This window comes from Gopherus evgoodei, chromosome 1 (genome assembly GCF_007399415.2).
Source record: "Gopherus evgoodei ecotype Sinaloan lineage chromosome 1, rGopEvg1_v1.p, whole genome shotgun sequence".
Taxonomy (NCBI): domain Eukaryota; kingdom Metazoa; phylum Chordata; order Testudines; family Testudinidae; genus Gopherus; species Gopherus evgoodei.
This window is the reverse complement of record NC_044322.1, coordinates 60,743,302-60,766,814: the sequence shown is the minus strand read 5'-3', so window position 1 is coordinate 60,766,814 and position 23,513 is coordinate 60,743,302. Positions and strand designations below refer to the sequence as shown.

General features: G+C 42.6%; 1 protein-coding gene across 1 annotated transcript in view; it reads left to right on the top strand.

Annotated features, from left to right (window-relative positions):
• Nucleotides 1-4,596: 4,596 nt before the first annotated feature.
• WBP4 (WW domain binding protein 4) overlaps nt 4,597-23,513 on the top strand; it is a 37,877-nt gene continuing 18,960 nt past the window's right edge. The window contains exons 1-6 of the mRNA XM_030565985.1: nt 4,597-4,727; nt 16,084-16,156; nt 18,057-18,119; nt 18,228-18,351; nt 19,120-19,290; nt 20,381-20,436. Coding sequence (XP_030421845.1) covers nt 4,726-4,727; nt 16,084-16,156; nt 18,057-18,119; nt 18,228-18,351; nt 19,120-19,290; nt 20,381-20,436 — 489 coding nt within the window. The 5' untranslated portion in view covers nt 4,597-4,725. The remainder of the gene's footprint in view (nt 4,728-16,083; nt 16,157-18,056; nt 18,120-18,227; nt 18,352-19,119; nt 19,291-20,380; nt 20,437-23,513) is intronic.

The window sequence follows — 23,513 nt, the reverse complement described above, 5'->3', positions numbered from 1 at the left end:
ATGGATAGCACAGTATCATCAATTTCACTGGATATAGAATTAGGCCATATAGGCTGAATCCTATAAACTTTTACTCATTTGTATAGCCCCTACACACAGGGGTGTTGACAGGGCTGCTCACATGAGTGAAGCCCCAAATCTTGCAAATACTTAACAGTGAAACTACTTACATGCTTTCAGTGGAAGTGTTCATATGCACATTTGCAGAATCAGAGGTGAACTTCTGTCAGCATGGCTATATTGGTCAAGGGTATTAGGAGGTGGGATCCCTGTCTGGTACCCCCCAACGCAGATACAGTCATAACAGCAAAACTGTGTTTTTACAGATGCAGTTTGTTCATAGCTGGTGATTTTATTGTACTAGAACAAGGCATCTTTGCCAGTTTAGCTATGTCCACGCCAGGGTAACTTTGCCAGTACAGCATACTGGCATTCCCATACTGGTAAAGAATTCCTAGTTTAGAGATAGATCTTTATAATGAAACAGACTATCTTGTTTATCACCTAATATGTCTTCTCCAGTGCTATCTAAATGGTGGGGGGGAGAGGAATGGGAACGGAACTGGTAACTTCGCTGTCTACTGAAATACCACTTATTTAAAAATCCACATGTTAAAAACTAGTGTTCAAAGTTTGAACCAAGAAGTCCAAAGGTAAAGCCGTTCACTGGAGAAATGGTGCGAGATATAAGAGGCATCAGCTCAGTGCACATATATCACTTACAATTTATACTACAACAGGCACAAAAGAATGAGTTAAGGATGGAGTGCCCTTCCTTAAATTTTTTTTTGCTTGCCTATGGTATAGAAATAGATTTGTGTTATAGTAAAAAAATGAAGAAAATATGAAAGTATAAACATGATTTCATAAGTATCTGACTCAAGTGCAGCTTCCAAGCCAAATAAAACTTTCACCTTTAATATGGAAGCATTCTTAAGGAGACTACAAGACTTTGTGCCCAATGCTTCAATTTGATCTGAGCAGACAGCCATCTGGAAGTCTGTTCCAGGTTATGCAATTTAGGTGCAGCCCCAAGGCTGCTGATAAGATACTAATACAGTCCCTCTTCAACTACAGTCTGATTTACCTACCTGATACAAAATAAAAAGCCCTCAACAAAGGTGGTTGTTTTTTTTAAATGGCTGCCTAAAGTTAGACTCCTGTGTTCATATTTAGGATTCTAAATAAGCAGCCAGATTTTTCAGAAGTGCTGAACATCCAGCATCTTCCGCTGACATCTATGGAATCTTTTGAGTACTCAGCACTTTTGAAAAATCAGTTCACTTTAGATGAATAACTTAAAAAAAAAATCTTGGCACAAATGTGGAAAAAACATATGCCAAAGACCATTAGACAGACTTATGAAGCAGCTCTGCCAGCTTTTGTGGTACTTAGTCCATGCTGACTCTATGGCACAATTGTTTTAAGCATGCACTTCACTGCAGGATTAATAGGTTTCTGAGGCACACAATATAGGGTGAGTCTACCATGCCAATATAATTTATGAATGGCTTATGAGCTTGGAAGGTGTGGGTTTCTAGAGCTCACAACTTTGAGAAGCACTTTTCTGAAGCTCCTCCATAAATTAGTTCTTAGCAATTGTTAAGGCATTTCGAGACAGATTAGGAACATGTAAAACCATTGCTTTCATTTATTTCAGAGAATCCACTTAAATGTTTTCCTCACTAGTAAATTAAATACTGTCAACTAAATAGTGTAAACTACAACCTCTTATAATTAAATAAAAAAAGTTCTGAACTGACTTACTCTGCATGTTAAAAATTCTGTAAATTTGCTGAAAAAACAATTTAAATTGCTATTAGACTGCATTAATATTTCAACGTAAATAAAAAGAAAATTTTGTATAGTATTCAAAGTTGTCCACTGGGTGGCAGTCATGTTACATGGAGCCGAAACACATACAGATATACACACAAATTAAGCATCAAAAATATTGTCTGTTACATGTCTGGAAGCATAAAAACAGCAGTTAAAAGGAACAGTAAAACCATCCCATTGGGCTTCTGCACATAAATCACTTAGCTTGCCCCCAGTTTTAATATCTTCACATTGACTTCTAGTTTGTGCTACTATGGATTTTAACATGCTGCTAGCACTTAACACTCTGCAGGAGGTCTATAGCTCTGTAGGACTTTGCATCATTTCACTGAACATACAAAGATTTAGCCAAGTTTCTTAATACTAATTCATAGCAATACTGTAACAGCTTCTTAAGAGAGGTTATGGTGGAATCAAACTTAGGATCTCTAAAGCTGAATGCATAATAACAAAAATTATGCAGACCAATTATTTTACATATAAAGGAGAAATTTTTAGATATTAGTCTTTTGACTGTTTCACTTTAAGGAAAATATTAAAAGAAATGTTGGTCTAATAGCCAACAATATTCCTTTCTAAAGACAAGTTTTAAGTATAGAGGAATACAAAGAAAGTATAATAAAACTAGTATGCTTTTTCCACCAAATTCTCATTGAGTCATCTTAGCAGATTCATTTCCCCATTTATTTTAACAACTATTTCCAAAGGAGAGTACGTAGACCAAGTTTCAACTCAGTGTAAATTTGATAACTAAGTTGTAAACTACGCAAAAAATGGGGGCTTATAATGGAAACGCTGACAGATGTATAACTACTGCAGTTAGCTATGACATTCTGACCACACAGCCTCTTTCAGAAAAAAGCAAAATTACTTTCTTTTTTTAGTATGTTCTTTAGAAAGCCTAAGAGTAAAAAAAGTTTGTTGCTATCTTTGTTTTCTATTTTTGTTTTGAATTTAAGATAACATTTTTGTTCCATTTACAACCCACATTTTTTTTGGTTAACAAACAATAAGGGCCTCTGTATTTAATGACTCATTTCAGACTTTTCATTGGACTTCCTCCTCCTCCGCCCCGGATGACTATAGCAAAAGCAGTCAGTTGTGATTACACCCCCTTACCCAAACACTTGGATTGTGTAGAAAGAAAGAAAACCAATAACCTGGGAGTGGGGGGGACCAGGCTCCAGTAGTATGGGGGCCACAAGGAGGGGAGTGTTAAGACCTTTAAACTTACTCTGATCTACTTCTTCAATATACAAATAAAGATGATTATCTGTGCCATGTTTAAGATGATTCCCAGCCAACTTAATGCCTAAGAGTCATAGTTACTAAGTGATAAACATCATCAGGTCCAGATGCAGAAACAGCCAATCTGGGGCTGACATGTAGATGTATTTAGAAAGAGGCAGCAACAGCCTGCTGCTGCTGAAGTGAGTACAAACACACACACTGTCTGGCAAACACATGGCGCAAGCACATCTTCTGTTTCTCTGAGCCCAGCCTGTAGCCCTTCATTACAGGACAAGACCAAATAGTGCTGAGTGCACGGGTGTGAGTGTATGTAACGCTACAGAGCTGCACAGGTGAAGCAGCCACCTGAAACTGCCCCAGTCCCCCTAACACCAATGCCAGTCCAGAAAGCCAACCTGAACCAGGACAGCTGCCATGGGGGCTTAGGGAAAGGAGTCTTGATGAGGGACAACATGGGGGGAGAGGATCTGGTATAGGGGAGAAAGCACCCCGGGAAGGCACATAGGGTCAGGTCAGGTGAGGGCAGAGCAGAGCCCCAGGGGGGGACAGAGGATCAGGGGAAGGGAAGGCAGAGCCCCAGGGGGGCACAAAGGGTCTGGTGAGCAATTCTGGTGAGCAGGGGCATGGGAGAGGCAAGGGGGTTGGGTCTGGTGATTGGGGGAAGTTCAGGGTCTGATGAAGAAAAGTGTGGAGTAGGGGGGTCTGGTGAAGAGGGAGAGCCTGAGGGCAGGATCTGGTGAGGGGCAGCCCAGGGAAGGACCACTGGTGAGGGGCAATACAGGGAGGGAGGTTTACCGTGGGGGGAGCCGGTGAGAGGGGAAGCAGGGGGATGTGCTGAGAGGGGGAAAAACGGGAGATTTCTGGTGAGGGACGTGGGGGCGCGCACACAGCGGGGTCTGGTGACAGGGAGCGAGGGGATGGTGACGGGAACACGGGGGAGCCGCGGGGTCGGGGGCAGCCTGAGGAAGAGTGGAGCTGGGGCGGCCGGTGAGGGGGCCGATTGGAGGGACAGTTACCGAACTCACGAGGCTCAAACTCCACGGAAACTTGGCGCAGCCGCGTGGGTCGCTGCGCCGCGCCCCGGCCGGGCTGCGGGCGCCTCACGTACAGCCGGGACTAGCCGGAGCCAGGCGCTCCCGTCCATGTCGCTGGTGTCATTCGCCCCGCCTCACCCCCGCGCCGCGGGCCGAGCCCCAGGGGGGCTCCCAGCCCCGCAGCGAGACTCCTCGCGCCACGGGGCGAGCGCAGCTCCCGGCCCCACCGCGCGGCCAGCCCCTGGGGGCAGCGCCCCCCGGCGCTGAAGTTCCGACGAGGCTGACCCGCGCCTCCCCCCAGGTGCGCAGCGAGTGTTGGCACGAGGGGAAGGGGCGTTAGGCGCCACCTGTAGCGCGTGCGAGTCACTCACCGAGTCGCCGTGGCTCCCTTGCTCAGCGGCTCCCCGCGGAGCGCTGATGACTGACTCTCGCGGGGGGTGGGGCGGGGAGCGCGGCTTGAGCCTTCTCGGCGCCCGTAGCTCCAGACCCTGTGACGGGCCAGACTGTGCCTCCGCTGAGCTTAGCAGCTCTGGGCGTTCGAAGGGGCCCGGCGCGCGGGGCTGGGAGCGGCGGCGGCTGCACCCGGAGCAGAGCAGCGGCGATGTGAGTGTCCGTCCCAACCCCCTGCCCCTGGGTGCGTGCGCGCTCTCGGGGGAGCAGGGAGCCTCTCCCCCGCCGTGTGCAGTGAGTGGAACGGATCGTGCTCCCCATGCACACCCCGCAGCCAGCTCCCCGCAGTGCAGGGCAGGGGGCTGCCAGCCTCAGCATACACTCTGCTGGGGGTTTCCCCGCAGTGCACGTGCCCCGCTGGGGAGCAGCCAGCTCCCAACAGGGACCCCCACCTTCCACAGTGCCCCCCCTCTGCCTAGCCCGGGGAGTAGAGGAGCCTGTGTGCTTAAAACTATCACTGCTTCAAAATAAATCCCTCATCTGTGCCAGTAACAACACTCTAGGTGATTAACAGCGAGGATTCGACAAACCTGATTCCCATCTCCCCCATCTGGTGCTGTTTGTTTTGTGTCTGTGACTCTTGTTTTAGTCTGTGGAAAGAAACCTGGACAGCTTCACTTTCTGTTTCTTGTGAACTTGACTTTCTTGTGCTGCAATCAATGGGTGGTAAACACTGCAGAGGAGCCTTTTACATTTCATTCCCTAAAACAGGACTCCTTGAGTGCTTGTGGTTCTAGATACAGTGGTGTTGAAGAAATCAATATAGATACATAGATTTAATACTCTTTTAGATGATTGGAAACAGCAATATTTAATTTTAGCTGTTACATTTTTTCTTACAATATTTAAGTTTTGGCCTTAATCGATTTAATAATGAGTTAAGTAGTCAATGTGAGTCAGGTGAATAAGATTTGTTCTAGTGTCCCTTTAATCTCCTTCCTTTATGTTCCTGCAATTTGCATTATTTGCTAAATATACTTAGATACAGTGCTATTTACTTCACTCAGCAATAACAGTGCTTTTGTATGGTTTCCACTACTTCCTAGGATTTCACAAATGAATTGTTCATGCCACCTGAAATAGACCAGTACTTGGTTTAGAACAGGGGTCGGCAGTCTCTGGCACACGGCTCGCCAGGATAAGCACCCTGGTGGGCTGGGCCAGTTTGTTTACTTGCTGTGCTGACTGTGGCTCCCACTGGCTGCAGTTCGCTGTCCCAGGCTGTCATAAACAGATAGCTAAGGGTTAATGTCTCTTTCACCTGAAACACCTGACCAGAGAACCAATCAGGAAACCGGATTTTTTCAACTTTGGGTGGAGGGAATTGTGTGTCTGAGTCTTTTGTCTGTCTGCCTGCTGTCTCTGAGCTTTGGAGAAGTAGTTCTGTTTTCTAGTCTTCTGTTTCTAAGTGGAAGGACAAAGAGATCAGATAGTAAGTTCTATGGTTTCTTTTCTTTGGTATTTGCATGAATATAAGTGCTGGAGTGCTTTGATTTGTATTCTTTTTGAATAAGGCTGTTTATTCAATATTCTTTTAAGCAATTGACCCTGTGTTGTATCATCTTAATACAGAGAGAACATTTGTATTTTTTCTTTCTTTTTTATATAAAGCTTTCTTTTAAGACCTGTTGGAGTTTTTCTTTACTTCAGGGAAATTGAGTCTGTACTCACCAGGGAATTGGTGGGAGGAAGAAATCAAGGGGAGAGCTGTGTGTTGGATTGCTAGCCTGATTTTGCATTTCCTCTGGGTGAAGAGGAAAGTGCTTTTGTTCCAGGATTGGGAACGGAGAGGGGGAATCACTCTGTGTAGTTTCACAGAGCTTGTGTCTGTGTATCTCTCCAGGAGCACCTGGAGGGGGGGAAGGGAATCAGGATTATTTCCCTTTGTTGTGAGACTCAAGGGATTTGGGTCTTGGGGTCCCCAGGGAAGGTTTTTCAGGGGGACCAGAGTGCCCCAAAACACTCTAATTTTTTGGGTGGTGGCAGCAGGTACCAGGTCCAAGCTGGTAACTAAGCTTGGAGGTTTTCATGCTAACCCCCATATTTTGGACGCTAAGGTCCAAATCTGGGAATAAGGTTATAACACAGGCCAATGGGGGCAGCAGGAAGCGGCACGGGTTTCACTGGGACAGTGAACCTCAGCCAGTGGGAGCCACGATCAACCAAACCTGCTGACACGGCGGGTAAACAAACTGGCCCGGCAAGCCAGGGTGCTTACCCTGGTGAGCCATGTACCAGAGATTGCCGACCCCTGATTTAGAGTCTTTTTCTTCCCTTTTATTGTATGATAAGGTTGCCACAGTTCAGAGCAACTGTACCTGTAGTCCTGCTCCATGGTCCAGCAAGAGAAGCCACACTTGGCTTCCAGCTCCTCCATCATCCCCTCAGTCGGGCAGAAACCTGCATCTCTCTCCTTGAAACTGAAGTACTTGTGGCACCTTAGAGACTAACAAACTTATCTGAGCATAAGCTTTCGTGGGCTACAGCCCACTTCGTAGAATGGAACATACAAGAAGTGTGTATATGTATATATATATACATACATACATACAGAGAAGATGCCAAAGCAGCTCTAAGAGGCTAATTAATTAAGATGACCACAAAAGCTTATTCTCAAATAAATTTGTTAGTCTCTAAGGTGCCAAAAGTACTCCTGTTCTTTTTATGGATACAGACTAACACAGCTGGTACTCTGAAACTTGAAATTGGAGTTTTTTGCAGGCTGCATGGTTCCCTGCTAACATTGTTATTCCCAGCAAACCTGGATGGCTAAACAAGCACAGATTCTGGCCTTTCTCTCTCTCTCCAGAGGTTATTAAAAGTGTAATTGCCTAGTTATAAGTTACCACACATCTCATTCTAAGCAAGCTAATTTATTATTAAAGTGATCACATTACAGAGAAAACATAAACAATAAAAGAACCTACGTGCATGCTAATAAGCTTACCAAAATCACTCTACCCCTGCTACACAAGTGCTCAGGTAGGAGTCAATCCTTCACATGCACAGACTGGGTAAATCAGCCTAATCTTTATGCAGTTTGGGCCTTTCATCTCCAGTCTTGATGAATAGGTAATCAGCATATAGTGTTTTTTTCCTCAAGGCATAGCTTCAAAAGGTTAGGTTCACATATAGTTCAGCAATCTCCATAGTTCAGTCCTTCGATCACACAGGACCACAATAATACATATCTTTGCATTTAATATAATGGTCTCCAAAGATACTAAAACTTAATTCAATAGCATATTGCAGCAAATGAGCATTAGATGGTGTAACCTGGGCCCTGTCCACATTAGTATCAACTATTCTAGCTACAACGGTGATTAACGGCATGTCTATACTTACAACTAAATTGGCACTGCTACAGTCGATGCAGCAGTGTCGATTTAGCTGGTCTGGTGAAGACCTGCTAAGTCGATGTCAGAGCACTCTCCCATCGAATTTGTACTCCAGCTCCCTGAGAAGCTTAATGAAAATATGCAGGAGAGCATCTCCCATCAACACAGCACAGTGTAGACACTGCTGTAAGTCGACCTAAGTTATGTTGACTTCCATTACATAACTTAGTGTTAACTGAAGTAGCATAATTTAGGTCAACTTTACAGCTTTAGTGTAGACCAGCCCTAACTGTAATTATTGCTAGCATTGTTATTGCACAGTTCCCCAACCATTGTGCACTGTTTTTGTTTTTAGTTTGTTTGAGAAGCAGGCCAGATCCTGTAGCTCAGTCTACGCAGTGGAATCCCATGGAGCTCCATGTGTGTGCAAGGATATGACTGCACTGATCCAGTTGTGAATTTACTCTTATGTACTGCTGTAGATGTTTATATTGCTTTACATAATAGAAAAACTGACTTTTTAAATAATTGACAATCCAAGGCCCTAATCCACACAGATAGATGCTGCACCAGCCCAGACCCATTGTATGAGCACATACATCCTATGGAAATTCCCTTGCAGGACCCGCGGGAGGGATAGCTCAGTGGTTTGAGCATTGGCCTGCTAAACCTAGTGCTGTGAGTTCAGCCCCTGAGGGGAGTCACTTAGGGATCTGGGGCAAAATCAGTACTTGGTTCTGCTAGTAAAGGCAGGAGGCTGGACTCAATGACCTTTGGGGGGAGGAGGGATAGCACAGTGGTTTGAGCATTGGTCTGCTAAACCCAGGGTTGTGAATTCAGTCCTTGAGGGGGCCATTTAAGGATCTGGGGTAAAAATCAGTCTGGAGATTGTTTCCCCCTTCAAGCAGGGGATTGGACTAGATGACCTCCTGAGGTCCCTTCCAACTCTGATAATCTATGATAGGTGCCTGTGTTATTTTATTTCTTTGGAATTATACAGTAATAAAAGGGGGGAGGAGGGGAATGTTGAATGGAAACAAATCACAGCTGAGAAATAAAATTAAATAGCATCTTATCCACTGACAATCAGCCCGCAGCAAAACACGAAACTCCCCTTTCCAATGCTGTTATAACCCTCATCAAATCTCACCCTCTGCCACAGCCCACATAAATTGATGCATCTTGCAGCTTGCCTGAAGATCAATAGATCCAGGGTCATTTTGGACAGGGTTGGGAATGGGCGAGCTTGTTCCTGACCTGTTGTTTACAGAAAAGGCTCTACCATCAGCCCCCTCTCTTTTAAATCAAGAGGCATCCAGTTGCAGGACTGTCTGCAGATTTTTGATAACAGTGATACAATGTTCATGTCTTTTCCCAGGAAAAAGGCTGGGTAATCTTTAGTCAAATAGCACTGTGAATTTAAAATGATTTCTGTTAAAGAAATTAGGCAAGTTGGGATAAATATCACATAAAGCTAGACTGGTGCTTCCTAGTTTTAGCATCCTGAGCAGGTAAACCTGTATTGTCACCTCAGCTGAAAATTCAGGATACATACATCTATTAGCATTGAAATGTGAGAAAAATTTCAAGGTGAGACTAGCACACAATAGATGAAATCCTGACCCCCTGAAAGTCAACGTAAATGTTCCCATTAACTCAGAGCTTGATTTTTGCCCCATGCCCTTGCCTGCAGGTCCCAAGACTATGCTTTCTCTGCCATTTTGAGGAGCAGTTATTGGGTGAAGATGCTGTGAAAGCCTTCCCTGGGGTGAGCAGTTGTGGCCGTTGACCTGGACCCCTGTGCACAGTACCAGGAGAACTTGTTCCCTACTGGCTTCTAGAGGTCTGTTCAACCCTAATTTTAAAGCCCAATCCAATCCTGACCAGACCACAGCCAGTCCAAATCTGAGCCCATCAAGTTGTTTTTATACCTGACACAACTCGAACGTTGTAATTGGGTGGTCCCATCGGGTCTTGGCTGGATTGCAAGCCTCTACTTCACTTGCTGCCCTCACCCTAGCCTATGGCTCCCTACATCCACTGTACCAAACTCTAGGCCTGGAGCCCTGTGCCCCCTGCCCTGTCTTCAGTCCTAAACTCTGCTGTACCCCGTGAGAGCCTCCTTCAATGCCACTGCTGGGCACAGACATGTCACACTCCACCAGGGCTCTTTCCTGCAGGAATGGGATGGCCTGTCCTAAATGTGCCCCTCCAGGGAGATTGGCCATCACTTTGGAAGCACACTGATTATTATGCAATTAAAATGACTTTTTTCTGGAATAGAGTATCCACATGGGGAGCTATTCCAGAATAACTATTCAGTTCAGTGGAACTACTCACATGCTTAAAGATAAACGCATGCATCTTTGAAGAATTGGAGCCTTAGACTATACAGGCATTTGGGGCAAGAAACTTTTCTTTAAACAGGATTGCAAAGCAGTAATTTGACACTGTATAAGTAATTATATCCCCTGCAAAATGACAAAAGAACATTCAGATTGCAAAGTCAAGTGCTGAAAAGTTAGGAAATGCTGAAATAAAGATTGCTTGTGCAACTTTAACTTGCCATTTTATGTGTGCATTATGATACAGCTTTTAATTACATGATCACAAACTATCTTATCTACAATCCAACCACCAAAAACCCTGAAAACAGTGCCTCTTACCTCCCTTACTTCTACCCGGTCATTTACACAGAGTTCCATCTCAGCTGGGGTCACTTGGGCTTCTAGTTCCACCCCTTCAGAAGCAACTTGACAGGAAAGTAAGGAACACAGGCTTAGCAAAGGAATTTCTTAACCACAGTAACTTTAATCTTAGAAGACACAGAGAGTTACAGACCTCTGCAAAATAACAGAAGTTCTGAGACAAACCCGTCACTCGTTTTGTCTCACTCTTATTCCTTCTGTGAGTCTGAGGTTTCTCAGTGTTTCAGGCTGGGCAGAGACCCACCTCCTGCCTTTTCTGTCCTACACATCTTGCTTCCAAGGGACTGACCCCATCTCTGAGAAATCCACCCCCCAAATACAGTCTCTAGTGTCATGTGCCCAGACTGAGAAACGGCAGATGTACAAGCCATGTACAAAAAACATTGTCCTTGGGGCTGGACAACTGGGAGACAGTTCATGACCCTAGGTAGCTCTGTGTTGGCTTTTCAGTCATAGTTCTTCAACAAGGCATCAAACACCTTTCCTGTGCAGGGTGGCTGTCAGGAATTCATTATAATAGACTTGCCTTGGGCAAGATCAAACCTGTTCAGCACATAGCAAAAAATGAAGGTTATAATACAAAATGGAAGTTACATGACAAAATGGAGTACACAATTTGGTGCAGATATATCCCAATCTGTTGTATTGTTTAAAGGAATGTTTATCAAATGTGGGTATTGTGGCCGCCTGTAGTCACAAGGGGCTTTTCTAGCAGCCACAGCCTGCTGGGTGGTGATGCGGGGGAAGGGGCAAAGCAGCGGCCACTCCCCTGGGGCTGCCAGCAGTGGTTGGGTCCTGGCTGTCTCTGGGGCCAGAAAAGCTGGAGGAGCAGACAGCCAGTGTGTGTTCCCCACCTTCCCTGGTGTAGGATTGGGCTTCAGCCCTGGGGTGGTGGGTGGCAGGCTCCACCCGTGGGACTTTGGGCTCCATCCCCAGGCTCCATTCCCTGGGCAAAGGGTTTTGGGCTCTGGCCCTGAGCTCCCCCTCCCCAATTAACCCTGGCCCGTGCTGCCTCCTTCAGTGCCCCATCACCCTAGTGCTTCCATAACCACTTCCCCATCCAGGGCTTAATTTATTTCTGGGTTTGCTGGGATTGAGTAAGTGTGCTGTGAAAGTGATATTTGTATGTTTAGTATCTGAGGAAGTGGGTATTCACCCACAAAAGCTCATGCTCCAAAACGTCTGTTAGTCTATAAGGTGCCACAGGATTCTTTGCTGCATTTGTATGTTTGTTATTATCAGTTTCCACAGCAGACTTACTAGCTAGCAAGTCTTAAAAAAAGAAAAGCATCCCCCCCCACCCCCCAAAAGGCAAAAGAAACAATAAGAAAAAAGACAAGAACATGACAATGTGCAAAGCACCTTATTTGTGTTTTTATTCTGTTTAGATCCAGTTAGGAATAGAGAACTGTATGTTATTTTGATTACTGAGTCTGCAAAAAACCTTACATAAATAAATTATAATGCTTTGGACATGGATATGTGCATATTTGTGATTTTCCTGAAGTTAATTAAGTATTTTAGGAAAAATTGTCAGAGCAACCACCAGCAAGAGTTGGTGGCCACACTCTGAGGCCACCAACATTTTTTTTTTGGTGAGAACCCCTGGTTAAAAGGATTTGGGACCTAGAAAACTCAGTATGTTATCAGCAGTTTAGCAATGCGTACTTTCGTTAGGCAATGAGAGAGCTATCTCTGCATATGTTTGTCATGCTAGTCCATCTGTTATATCAAAGAACTGTGAGAGCTTATCCCAGAACAGATGCCTGATTTACATCTTTCTTTACTATATTGACCATTTCTGTTTCAAGTATTATTTTAACATATATCCAGTTACCTTTGATATATGATAATTTTTTAATGTAGCATATTTCAAAAAGAGAATAAACTTTTCTTCATGTAAACAACTTAACACTCGGTAAATATGCACAGTGCTTAACAAATTTATGCCCCAATCTCACAAACAGCTAAGCATGTGCTTAACTTTATGCACCATGGGCTTGTAGCAAGCATAGCACAGGTACAGTGCAGAGGCATGTTTCTGAGGGAGCTGCTTATAGTTCCCTGATTCTGGTGCCTTAGGCCTAGTCTACACTAGAAAGTTGTACTGCTTTAACTATACCAGTATAGTTACAGTGGCATGATCCCACTACTGTGGACACAGTTATATCTGTATAAAGGTGCTCTTCAGCAATATAACTGCATCCATACTCGTGCATGTATCAGTGTAGTACAGGAGTCGGCAACCTCTGGCACGTGGCTCGCCAGGATAAGGACCCTGGTGGGCCAGGCCAGTTTGCTTACCTGCCGCGTTGGCAGGTTTGACCAATCACAGCTCCCACTGGGGCTAATGGGGGCTGCAGTAAGCCGCGGCCAGCACATCCCTCGGCTTGTGCTGCTTCTCACAGCCCCCATTGACCTGAGACGGTGAACTGCGACCAGTGGGAGCTGCGATTGGCTGAACCTGCTGACGCAGCAGGTAAACAAACTGGACCAGCCCACCAGGGTGCTTACCCTGGCGAGCCACATGCCTGAGGTTGTCAACCCCTGCTTTAGTATATCGATTAAAAAAAATCACAATAGACCAGGCTTAATTAAGCAACCTTTTGCCAGTGTCCCTTGCAGGACTTTGACACACCCCTTCTTGCTGTTACAGACGCTCCCCGGGTTACACAAACCTGACTTACGCAAACCCGCACTTATGGAAAAAGTTCCGTAAGTGGGGGGGCGGGGTTTGTTTTGGGGGTTATTTTTGCGTAATTGTCGCGTATACGTCCCCGACTTACGCAAATTTCTACTTACGCAAGGCGTTCTGGAACAGAACACTTGCATAAGTCAGGGAGCGTCTATATTCCAAATGGGGGAAGGGTTCTAGTGTTCCACTGAGATGGTGGAGATTCTCCTTACATGGGGGATTGTCTCTGGTGACAGTCTCAGTTTCCTTTAAGTGACATGAAATTAGCGTGGTGACCAGGGAATCTACCCCTTTTAATAGTCTCCTAGTGGGACTACTCAGTGCATAAAATTGAGCATGTGTATAAGTTTTCGGAGGGTTGGAGCCATAGTTTTCACAGTTAAAATCACACATGAAATGCAGTAGGATTAAAGTCTGCAGTATTGCACATCCACATCCTTTATGGTTCTTACACATTTAACAACATGGGATGAAATCTTGGCTCCATTGAGGACAATTGGAATTTTCTGTTTGACTTCAGTGAAGCCAAGATTTCCGCTGTAGGCCACAGTCCAACCCTTAAATGTGCTCGCACAGGCTCCAGTGCCTGTGCAGAGCCCAGTGACTCCTACGGGATTGTCATGGTATAATTCCCCACTCTGAACCTTAGCATCCAAAAGATGGGGTACCAGCATGAATTCCTCTAAGCTCAATTACCAGCTTAGTACTTGTAGCGCTGCCACCAACCAGGAATTCCAGTGCCTGGTACACTCTGGCCCCCCTAAAACCTTGCCCGGGGACCCCCAAGACCCAGACCCTCTGGATCTTAACACAAGGAAAGTAAACCCTTTCCCTCACCATTGCCTCTCCCAGGCTTCCCCTCCCTGAGTTACCCTGGAAGATCACTGTGATTCAAACTCCTTGAATCTTAAAACAGAGAGGAAAATTCACCTTTCCCCCTCCTTCTCTCTCCTCCTCCCAGACTCTCCCTGAGAGAGAAAGTAATCCTAACACAGAGAGAGAAAATTAACCTTTCTCTCCCCCTTCCCTCCTTTCTCCCCACTAATTCCCTGGTGGATCCAGACCCAGTCCCTTGGGGTCTCACCAGAATAAAAAAACAATCAGGTTCTTAAACAAGAAAAGCTTTTAATTAAAGAAAAAAAACAGGAAAAATTATCTTTATAAATTTAAGATGGAATATGTTACAGGGTCTTTCAGCTATAGACACTGGGAATACCCTCCCAGCCTAAGTATACAAGTACAAATTAAAATCCTTTCAGCAAAATACAAATTTGAACTTCTTCCAGCCAAATATACATTTGAACTCCTTCTAGCCAAATACACATTGGCAAATAAAGAAAACAAACATAAGCCTAACTCGCCTTATCATCTAGTACTTACTATTTTGAATCTATACAGACCTGTATCAGGGAGATTGGAGAGAAACCTGGTTGCACGTCTGGTCACTCTCAGAACCCAGAGAGAACAACAACCAAACACTTAACAGCACACACAAAAACTTCCCTCCCTCAAGATTTGAAAGTATCCTGTCCCCTGATTGGTCCTCTGGTCAGGTGACAGCCAGGCTCACTGATCTTGTTAACCCTTTCCAGGCAAAAGAGATATGAAGTACTTCTGTTCTATTAACTCTTACTTATCTGTTTATGATAGGGATGTAATGGCAGAATGGAGTAACCTACTAAATGACGCATTTATTAAGGAAAACAAGAATAGAATATACTTATGGGTAATGTAGCAGAGTTAATAGTTTAGGAACCTCACCTCTTTCATTTCTTGACTTTTGGTGACTTTAGCACTTTTTTTTATTTTTCTGTATTTTCTTTTTTTAGCAGATAGAGAGTCCCACATGATATACTACTTGAAGTTTTATGAATGTGGAGTCCTTTAACAGTGCTATTAATGCTCATTCACTTCGAAGACTAGAGCCTTAAAAGTGAAACTGTTCCTCTGCCTCTCAAAAGTTAACCAGGGATTATCATGGGGATTCACTTTCCATTTGTTAAAAGAATTAGAGATAGTTTAGGAACAACTTCTCAACCAAGAGAGAAGGTGCAACAGGTGCTGTGGACCTGGCTCTTTAATTGCCTATTTCAAATTTTCCAGTCTTTGGCCTAATACATTTTGGGACATAACCTAGAATCTATTCCAGACCTGTTCCAGAATCCTATGCACAGTTTTGAGTTGTCCAAAAATATATCTTTCCCTCTCCACAAAATAGTATAGCACTACATTTTTTATTTAAAATCGTGCTATATAGCTGAAGTACGTATTTATGTTATGTTGATAGTTTAAAAAATTTCCTAGTGTACATTTTTATTGCAAATATCATGAATTGTGCATTCCCCAGTGTTACATATTCAGTAAGCCTAACTACTGCAGCTATTAATATTTGGAAGGTTATCTGACTATAGAAGCACCAAAAACATAATTTTTGTTGTAAGTGAAGTCTTTGGGTCTGTGGAAATTTTTGCAAAGCCACAGATAACAGCTTGGGCACAATCTCTAAGTTGAGAACTTCTGATCTATTTTGTGAAACAGTCAAAGTCATTAATAAATATTGTTTTTAGCCTAGAATAGGCACTCTAAACTGTCCACAAAAACTTGTGCAGAAGAAATCCTTTACAGCACAACCAAGCACCATGGCAAGGCTGGACTTGGTTTCTGATGCTCTCTGTTTCAGAACTTTTTACTTTGGTTATTTTGTTTCTGATTATGCATAAATCTACCTAATTTTTTTCTAATTTATTTATTTGTTTGTTTCTGTTTAGGGCTGATTACTGGAAATCACAGCCAAAGAAATTCTGTGGTTACTGCAAGTGCTGGATAGCAGACAACAAGCCTGTATGTTGGTCTAGTTAGTGTAATATTACTAGTACTAGAATATCAATTGTATGTTTTTAAATATTTTTTTAGTATTGTTTACTGACATGTAAAGTAATGTTTGCCTAGTGTTTGTTTGTTTTAAATATGCCTTTGTAAGCCATGTTAGCTATAAAACTAGGGAAAAAAAGACTTGCAAATTAAGACCTGGATCCTGCATTAAAAATCTCCTGTACTTCTGTGGACCTCAATCCAAGACTGGAGCCCTAAGGCATGATCCTGCATTCCTTATTTATGTGTAAAAGGTCTGAAGAATCAAGTTCCATTTTCTCAGGCTCCATAATTTTGAATTTTGGTCCACCTTGAAGCACGGTTGGCCATTTCCTGTGAAAAACTAGCCTGGACAGGGCACTGGTAAATATCAGTGTAAACCCAGTTTAAATAAAATTATTCTTAGACTATACTAATGAAAATGACTGAAAATATTTACCAATATGGTAATAGTTTTGCAGTACATATAATATATATATAATACTGAAAACTGAAATATGAGTCATGATGTATAATTTCCTAGAGAAAATACTGAACCAAAATGTATACAGACATTCCAAAGTTCAATATTTTATTGCATATATTAGTATTACCCTTACTGCAGTTTTACTTTTTATTTGTACAACCCTAAATTAATATCCAAATCTACTTCCTTATTGAATTTGATCCTTTGAATATGTAACTAAAATGAAGTGTGATGTGGTATGCATCAATAAAACAGTTTTTAAAACAGAAAATGTCTTGAACTGGGACTAACTAGTTTTTCCTGGTGCAGTAAAAACCACCCAGGTAAATACCTATCATTGTCTTGAAGCTTTGTCTCTGTGCAGATCTTCTAAAGTCTACAGGACCTGTTGTGGACCTTAGAATGTCAACAGAATCCACAAGAGCACAGTAGTGTTGCCTCTCTCCTGAAGACCTTCTAAAGTTTGTGCTCTAAGCACTTAAGACCAAATTATCACTTTGAGCATGCACCATTTATCATGTTGGTACGCCAGGCCTCCAGAAGTACCTTTGAGCCTTGTTTGTCGGCAAGTACACTAGCACCTGGATTAGGAGGTGATTCCTACAACCCCAAGAGCTCCTAGACTCCCCACGGCTTTCTTACCACACCTCCCTTAGTGCTTCTGCAGTACTCCTAAGCTCTTCAGGTTTCTGTTTCCCCTACTCTATCTGGCAGCCTTTTTGGTTTAGAGGCTCTCCAATTGTCTTCCTAAATTATCCACATCCTACTCCCAGTCCACCCGATCTCCTAGTTACATACCTTGATTTCTGCTCCCAGTCTCAAATTTGCTTAACTGGAGAGTTTTTAAAGTCCTCAAGAGCTCGGTGGATCTTAATATGTCTTCATGAGGCCCATAAGTTCCTACTGATCCAGTAAGGTCTATGGTAAGTCCTATAGACTTGGAAGGTAAAGGGGAGTGGAAATTGAGAGAAGGGAGCATAGAAGGGAGCTAGAGAACCATGGACCATGAAAAACTCCCAAACCCCACGGGGGTCACTGCTCTTTAATTTGTTTAATATATATATTTTTTACATTAAAACCCCATACAAAACATCTGATGTCACTGAGACCCAGTCAATATAAAACTTCACCATTCCATTTTTCAGAATATAACTTCATTTCCATTCTTTCTACTGCTGGGTTTCTTTTATGTTTAAACTTTACTTTGTATTTCCTAAGTTTCTAATGGTTGGATTTTTTCATAACAATTTTTATCTGCGTTATTGTTCGGTACATTCAGTCTTAACTCCAGCTTAAATAAATTTTTCTTCTTGTCTAGGTATATATTTGTAGTTTACCAAAGGAAAATAATTTCCTGCAAATTATTTTGTCATTGTATTTTAATTTACTTTTTTTCTCTTTAAGAGCATTGAATTTCATGAAAGGGGGAAGAACCATAAGGAAAATGTGGCAAAGAAAATTAGTGAGGTAAATTGAATTTTTCCTTTTTTCTCTAAACATTTAACTTTTTATCTCTTTTATTTATGACTTTGGTCTATTTCTTCTCTCCCCCACCCCCCCTTTTTTACATTGTAGATTAAAAAGAAAAGTATGGAAAAGGCAAAAGAAGAAGAAAAAATGTCAAAGGAATTTGCAGCAATGGAGGAAGCTGCACTGAAAGCGTATCAAGAGGATCTGAAAAGGCTTGGAGTTAAGTCAGGTAGTTCCTGTAGCTGCCAGAAAAGGCTTAAAGGCAGCAATAGAGATAATATGGAATAGGACTTTCTTTTGTATTAGTTTTGCAGAAACTGCAGAATTGTGTTTACGTTGGCAAAAATGGGACAGATAATTTGCCACAGTGTTAGCAATAGTAGAAGTTGTTAAATTGTGTAAGCAGGGTTTTTACCGTCATGTCCTCTAACCCTCAGTACACTTCAGGTGGTAGAAAAAGCGCCTAAGCACTATCTACTGTACAGTTTCTGTTATTACAGTTACTGGTGGAGCTGCACCAGTCATTAATTATGGGTCCCAATTTTCCCAATGGAGACTAGTGCATAGCTAATAGTTGAGCTTGCATCCATCCCTTAACTGAGTCCTTTTTTCTTCTTTTAATCTCCTCCCATTTTGTGCTTTTGTTCTGTTACCATGAGGGTAAACCACCATTTTTTAAATTAGTCCTGTTAGTTTGAACCCTCCATGGAGACTGTCTCCTCCATAACTCTTCTGATTTCTAGCTTCTGTTGACTCCATGCTCAATAGCTCTGAGGTAATCCTTGAATTTAAATTTTTCAGTTTGTTTCTCCTGGTGATTCTCAGGCTGATTCATAATAGTATAGTGTTATACTAAAAAAGCTTTTGATATATAATATATCATGAAAGAAGAAACTACTTTGGACTAAGTTGATATTTGCTGTTGTCTGTATGAGGAATGCCCAATAAGTAAATTCTGATTATAACTTTGAAAAATGTGGGTGTTGTTTTCTTTAAGATTCTATAAGTCCCAGTTCAACACAAAGTAAACCAGAGGAAAAGAAAGAAAAGAAGGAAAAGAAAAAAAAGAGAAAAGTCACCTCAGAAGTGCCATTGGATGAAACAAAGGAATGGGTGCAAGGACTTTCCCCTGAGGGTTACATGTATTACTATAATACTGTAACTGGAGGTAAATAATGGCAAGGAACTAATACTGATCTAGTTATTCCTTCTGAACAAAGCAGGGCACCATACACTTTGCTAACCTTCCACTATCTGTGTTGATAAGTTGAGTATTAGTATGTGGACAATTATATATTATAAATTCATGACTTTTATAATTATCTGAGAGTGTCCAGAGTTTAAGATGGGCCTTGTTGATCTTTTATTAATCAGTAAATAACAGGAGAACTCATGGACATTCCTTGAAGTTCTTTAAAAGCAGCAAAGAGTCCTGTGGCACCTTATAGACTAACAGACGTTTTGGAGCATGAGCTTTCGTGGGTGAATTCCCACTTCATCAGATGCATGGGTGTCAAGAACTTGAAGTTCTTGACAGTCTACAAAGATTATATTTAAATACACAGAAGGTTAATCCCCTCTCCACCCCCCACCCAAAAAAGGGCAATCAGAATCCACTTTATCAGGACTCAAGTATAAAATGGGTAATTATTTGAGTACCAATAGTATTTTAGGGTAAATGAGGTAATGAGATTAGACTATGATTACTGGGTTTCTTGTTTACCTGCACAGGATTAAACTGATCACCTTATTTGGGGTCAGGAACACAATGTGTTGATAGGGCCTTAATGAATGTGTTTGCTGTGGAGCGCTGAAGGGGTCCTATATTATGATTAGATGGGTATATTACACATGGTTTCTCTTAGGCACTGACATTGGTGTAATTCTCAGTCCTTCTTAACTTCCAAACCGTGAAAGTCTTGTGTTTCTCAATCTCTCCTGGCTGATTGTAGTACATTTAAAATATCTTCTTATAGGACAACTGTATATCAACTATAATGCAATAGAAATTTACAAGTCATAGTAGGCCAGATTGTCATATCCTTACTCCACATTTAGTCTCGGTTACTTCAGTGGAGTAAGGGGATCACAATCTGACCCAGTGTGATTTCTTTTTAAATGTGTAATACATATATTAGTCATGCATGGGTGAGCATACACAACTGCAATATGTTCTAGTCAACTATTTGTCGTAATAGTGGATAGTAAATATTGAAATGGTTTCAGAAATGGTAAATGAAATATGTTTCTGCTTAAAGAATCACAGTGGGAGAAACCTGAAGGATTTCAAGACAACTCTCGGAACTCACAAATGGTAATCAAATGTTATTTGTACTATTTCTTTGTTCTTATGGCTTTCTTTACAAAACTTTTTGCTCCCTAATTGACTTATCTCTCATGCATGTATTAATCACGATATTGAATTCAAACAACCTACATTTTGTGGATCTTAGAAAAATATATTGTAGCTTGAATACATAGAGCTGTGAAACCTACAGTTAACGTTAAAACTCAGCTTTCATTACCAACTCCTGTTTTCAGTTGCGGATAACTTTTTAAAAATTATTCTTTTGGAGTCAAACATTTGATGCTGTGTTTCAGCCAAAAAAAAGCTGAATCTTTCTGGAAAAAATCAAACAAATCCTGTTCTGCCTTTTGCAAATCAGTCAACACAGGAAAAAAAATTATATGTTCACATTTTAAAATAATTCTTAAGAATCATTTGCTTGGAAATGACTAATGTGTTAAACTTTTTACATGTGGCTAGTTCTCATTTAGGAAACATTATTTGTAGGGTATACATGCAGAGTGTGTGTGTGTGTGTGTGTGTGTGTGTGTGTGTACACGCACCCAAAAACTATGTTAAAAGAATGTTAATGTTGCAAAGTCAAGCACTCAAAAGTTAAGAAATGCCAGAATTAAGTTTGCCTGAGCAATTCCACCTATAAGCAATTTAAAATTTTGCTTGTTTCTTTTATGCAGATTAAATTATGTCTATTCATTTTTTGAAACATTAATTGCAGTAAATCCTATGCAACTATGTAGTGCAGTATTTGTGGAACTCCACAGTGCTGCATATATATGTGTTTCTTGCAGCTATATAGTTGCACAGTTGTGTTTTTAATTCAGCTTCCTGATTTTAGAGTTAAGGTTTCAGCACATCTAATGTAGTGTTGCAATTTATGGAGTTGTGCAAAATGCTGCAGAATTGTTATTTTCTTGTTTAAACTACACTGAGGAAATGAAATGGAAAAACTAATAATAAGTGTTAAGATTGCAACCATAAGCAAACGAAGTAGGAAATGCTAAAAGCAATGGTGCCTTCCCCATGTTGTATGTATGCTGGATTACTAGTTAGGTTCAGGGATTCGCCTTGCTTTACAGCCAGCAGAAGGTTAACTTCCTGAAGAAAGAAGGAGAAAGAAGAGCTTTGTGTAGCTCGAAAACTTGTCTCTCTTTCACCAACAGAAGTTGGTCCGATAAAAGATATTACTTCACCCACCTTGTCTCTCTGTATGTCCATAAGCATTTATATATCTCTTAAAACTGTAGTAGCTAAACTTCAGAAAGTTAACTTTCTTCTTAGACCTCACACAAACTTACAGGGTGGAGTAATAAACCAGTGCTGTGTACTGAAGTTTAGCTACTACAATGGTAAGAGCTATATAGATGCTGATAGATGTAGAGAGAGACAAGGTGGGTGAGGTAATATCTTTTATTGGACCAACTTCTGGTGATGAGAGAGAGAGACAAGCTTTCAAGCTACACAGAGCTCTTCTTCCGGTTAACCTCTTATCTAAAGAAGTTTTGTCTCACCCAGTCTGCAGTGTTTTCCACAAAGGCTGGTTGTGATCTTGTTTTCTTGAATGCAAACGTGCTGTCCGTTAACTTCGATGGGCAGGATGAGGGAGTGTCTTCTTTGCCTTCTACATATACCTCCAAAGTTCATGGTGGTACATGTGGCTTGTTTTTCCTGTGTGCTGCTTCCCTGTTGACTTCACATCTCTTTGATAACATTTAACTTTGTATGTAAGTGGACATCCATTGTGTTAGTGTGCAATACTTAATTTACATCCCAACAGAGAGAGATACATATCTTACTTCCTGGCTGTCGGACAACCTGATTGTCACCTCTGCTGGTGAATAATGCCTTGCTACAGTCTTCAAAAACATATTTTGTGTGCATGTGTGTTAGTTACAGAAGTATTTTGTTTGTGTGAAGTCTGTATGTATAACTCCTTACATAATATGCGTACATACATTCCACAATCAGAGCCAGTGCAACCATTTAGGCGACCTAGGCGGTCGCCTAGGGTACTGGCATTTGGGGGGCACCATTTTCGTTGGCAGTGACCACAGCAGACAGATCTTCGGCCACCCCGGTCGCCACCGGCATTTAGGCGGAGGGAGCTGGGGCAGGGGAGCACGAGGAGGGCCACCTGCAGCAAGTAAGGCGGGGGGGCAGCACGCAGGGGAACTCCTTGCCCCAACTCACCCTTGCCCTGCCTCATCCCCGAGCACGCTGTGGCCGCTTCCCTTCTCCCGCCTCCCAGGCTTGCGGCGCCTATCAGCTTAGATGCTGCAAGCCTGGGAGGCGGGAGAAGGGCCATGGCGTGCTCGAGGAGGAGGCAGGGCAGGGATGAGCTGGGACAGGGGGATGCCTCAGGGTTGGGGGTGGGGAGCTGCCACAGGGGGGGCGCCTCAGGGTGGAGGGGAGGAGCTACCGCGGGGGGAGGCGCATCAGGGTGGGTGCGCGGGGGGGGGGGGGCAAGATGGAAGTTTCGCCCTGTTCACCAATGTGACTCCAGCTTTCATTCAAGATTGATATTCTTCGGTGAACCAGAGCGTACATACCAGAATCAAGATATTCCTGTAATGCCCCTGACAGTTGGCATTAAGGGGTTCTTGGGTCATACCATGCTTAAAGTTAAGCATCTGCTTTAGTGCTCTGCTGGATCATGCCCAGAATACATCGCATAGCCCTAATAGATTGTGCTATAATAGAAAGGGCCAAGTTGCACTACAGGCTGTTTTTTGTTGTCTGCTTTCTAGTTATGCTAAACAATTTTTCTTTTGTTTCCTCTTATTTAAACTAATACACTGTAAAACTGCAAGAACAAAACCTTGAGAAAATGTATTCACAAGGGGTTGTTTTTCTTCTCCGAATCAACTGATTTCATTTCACCAGCAAATATACAAAGATTTCTATATAGTAAGGTCGGCAGCCTTCAGCACGTGGCCCATCAAGGTAATCTGCTGACGGACCAGGAGACATTTTGTTTACGTTGGCCGTCCGCAGGCACGGCCCCCCCTCGTGGCCCGCCAGTGGATTACCCTGATGGGTCAGGTGCCGAAGGTTGCCGACCCCTGCTATATATAGTATCAAAAATG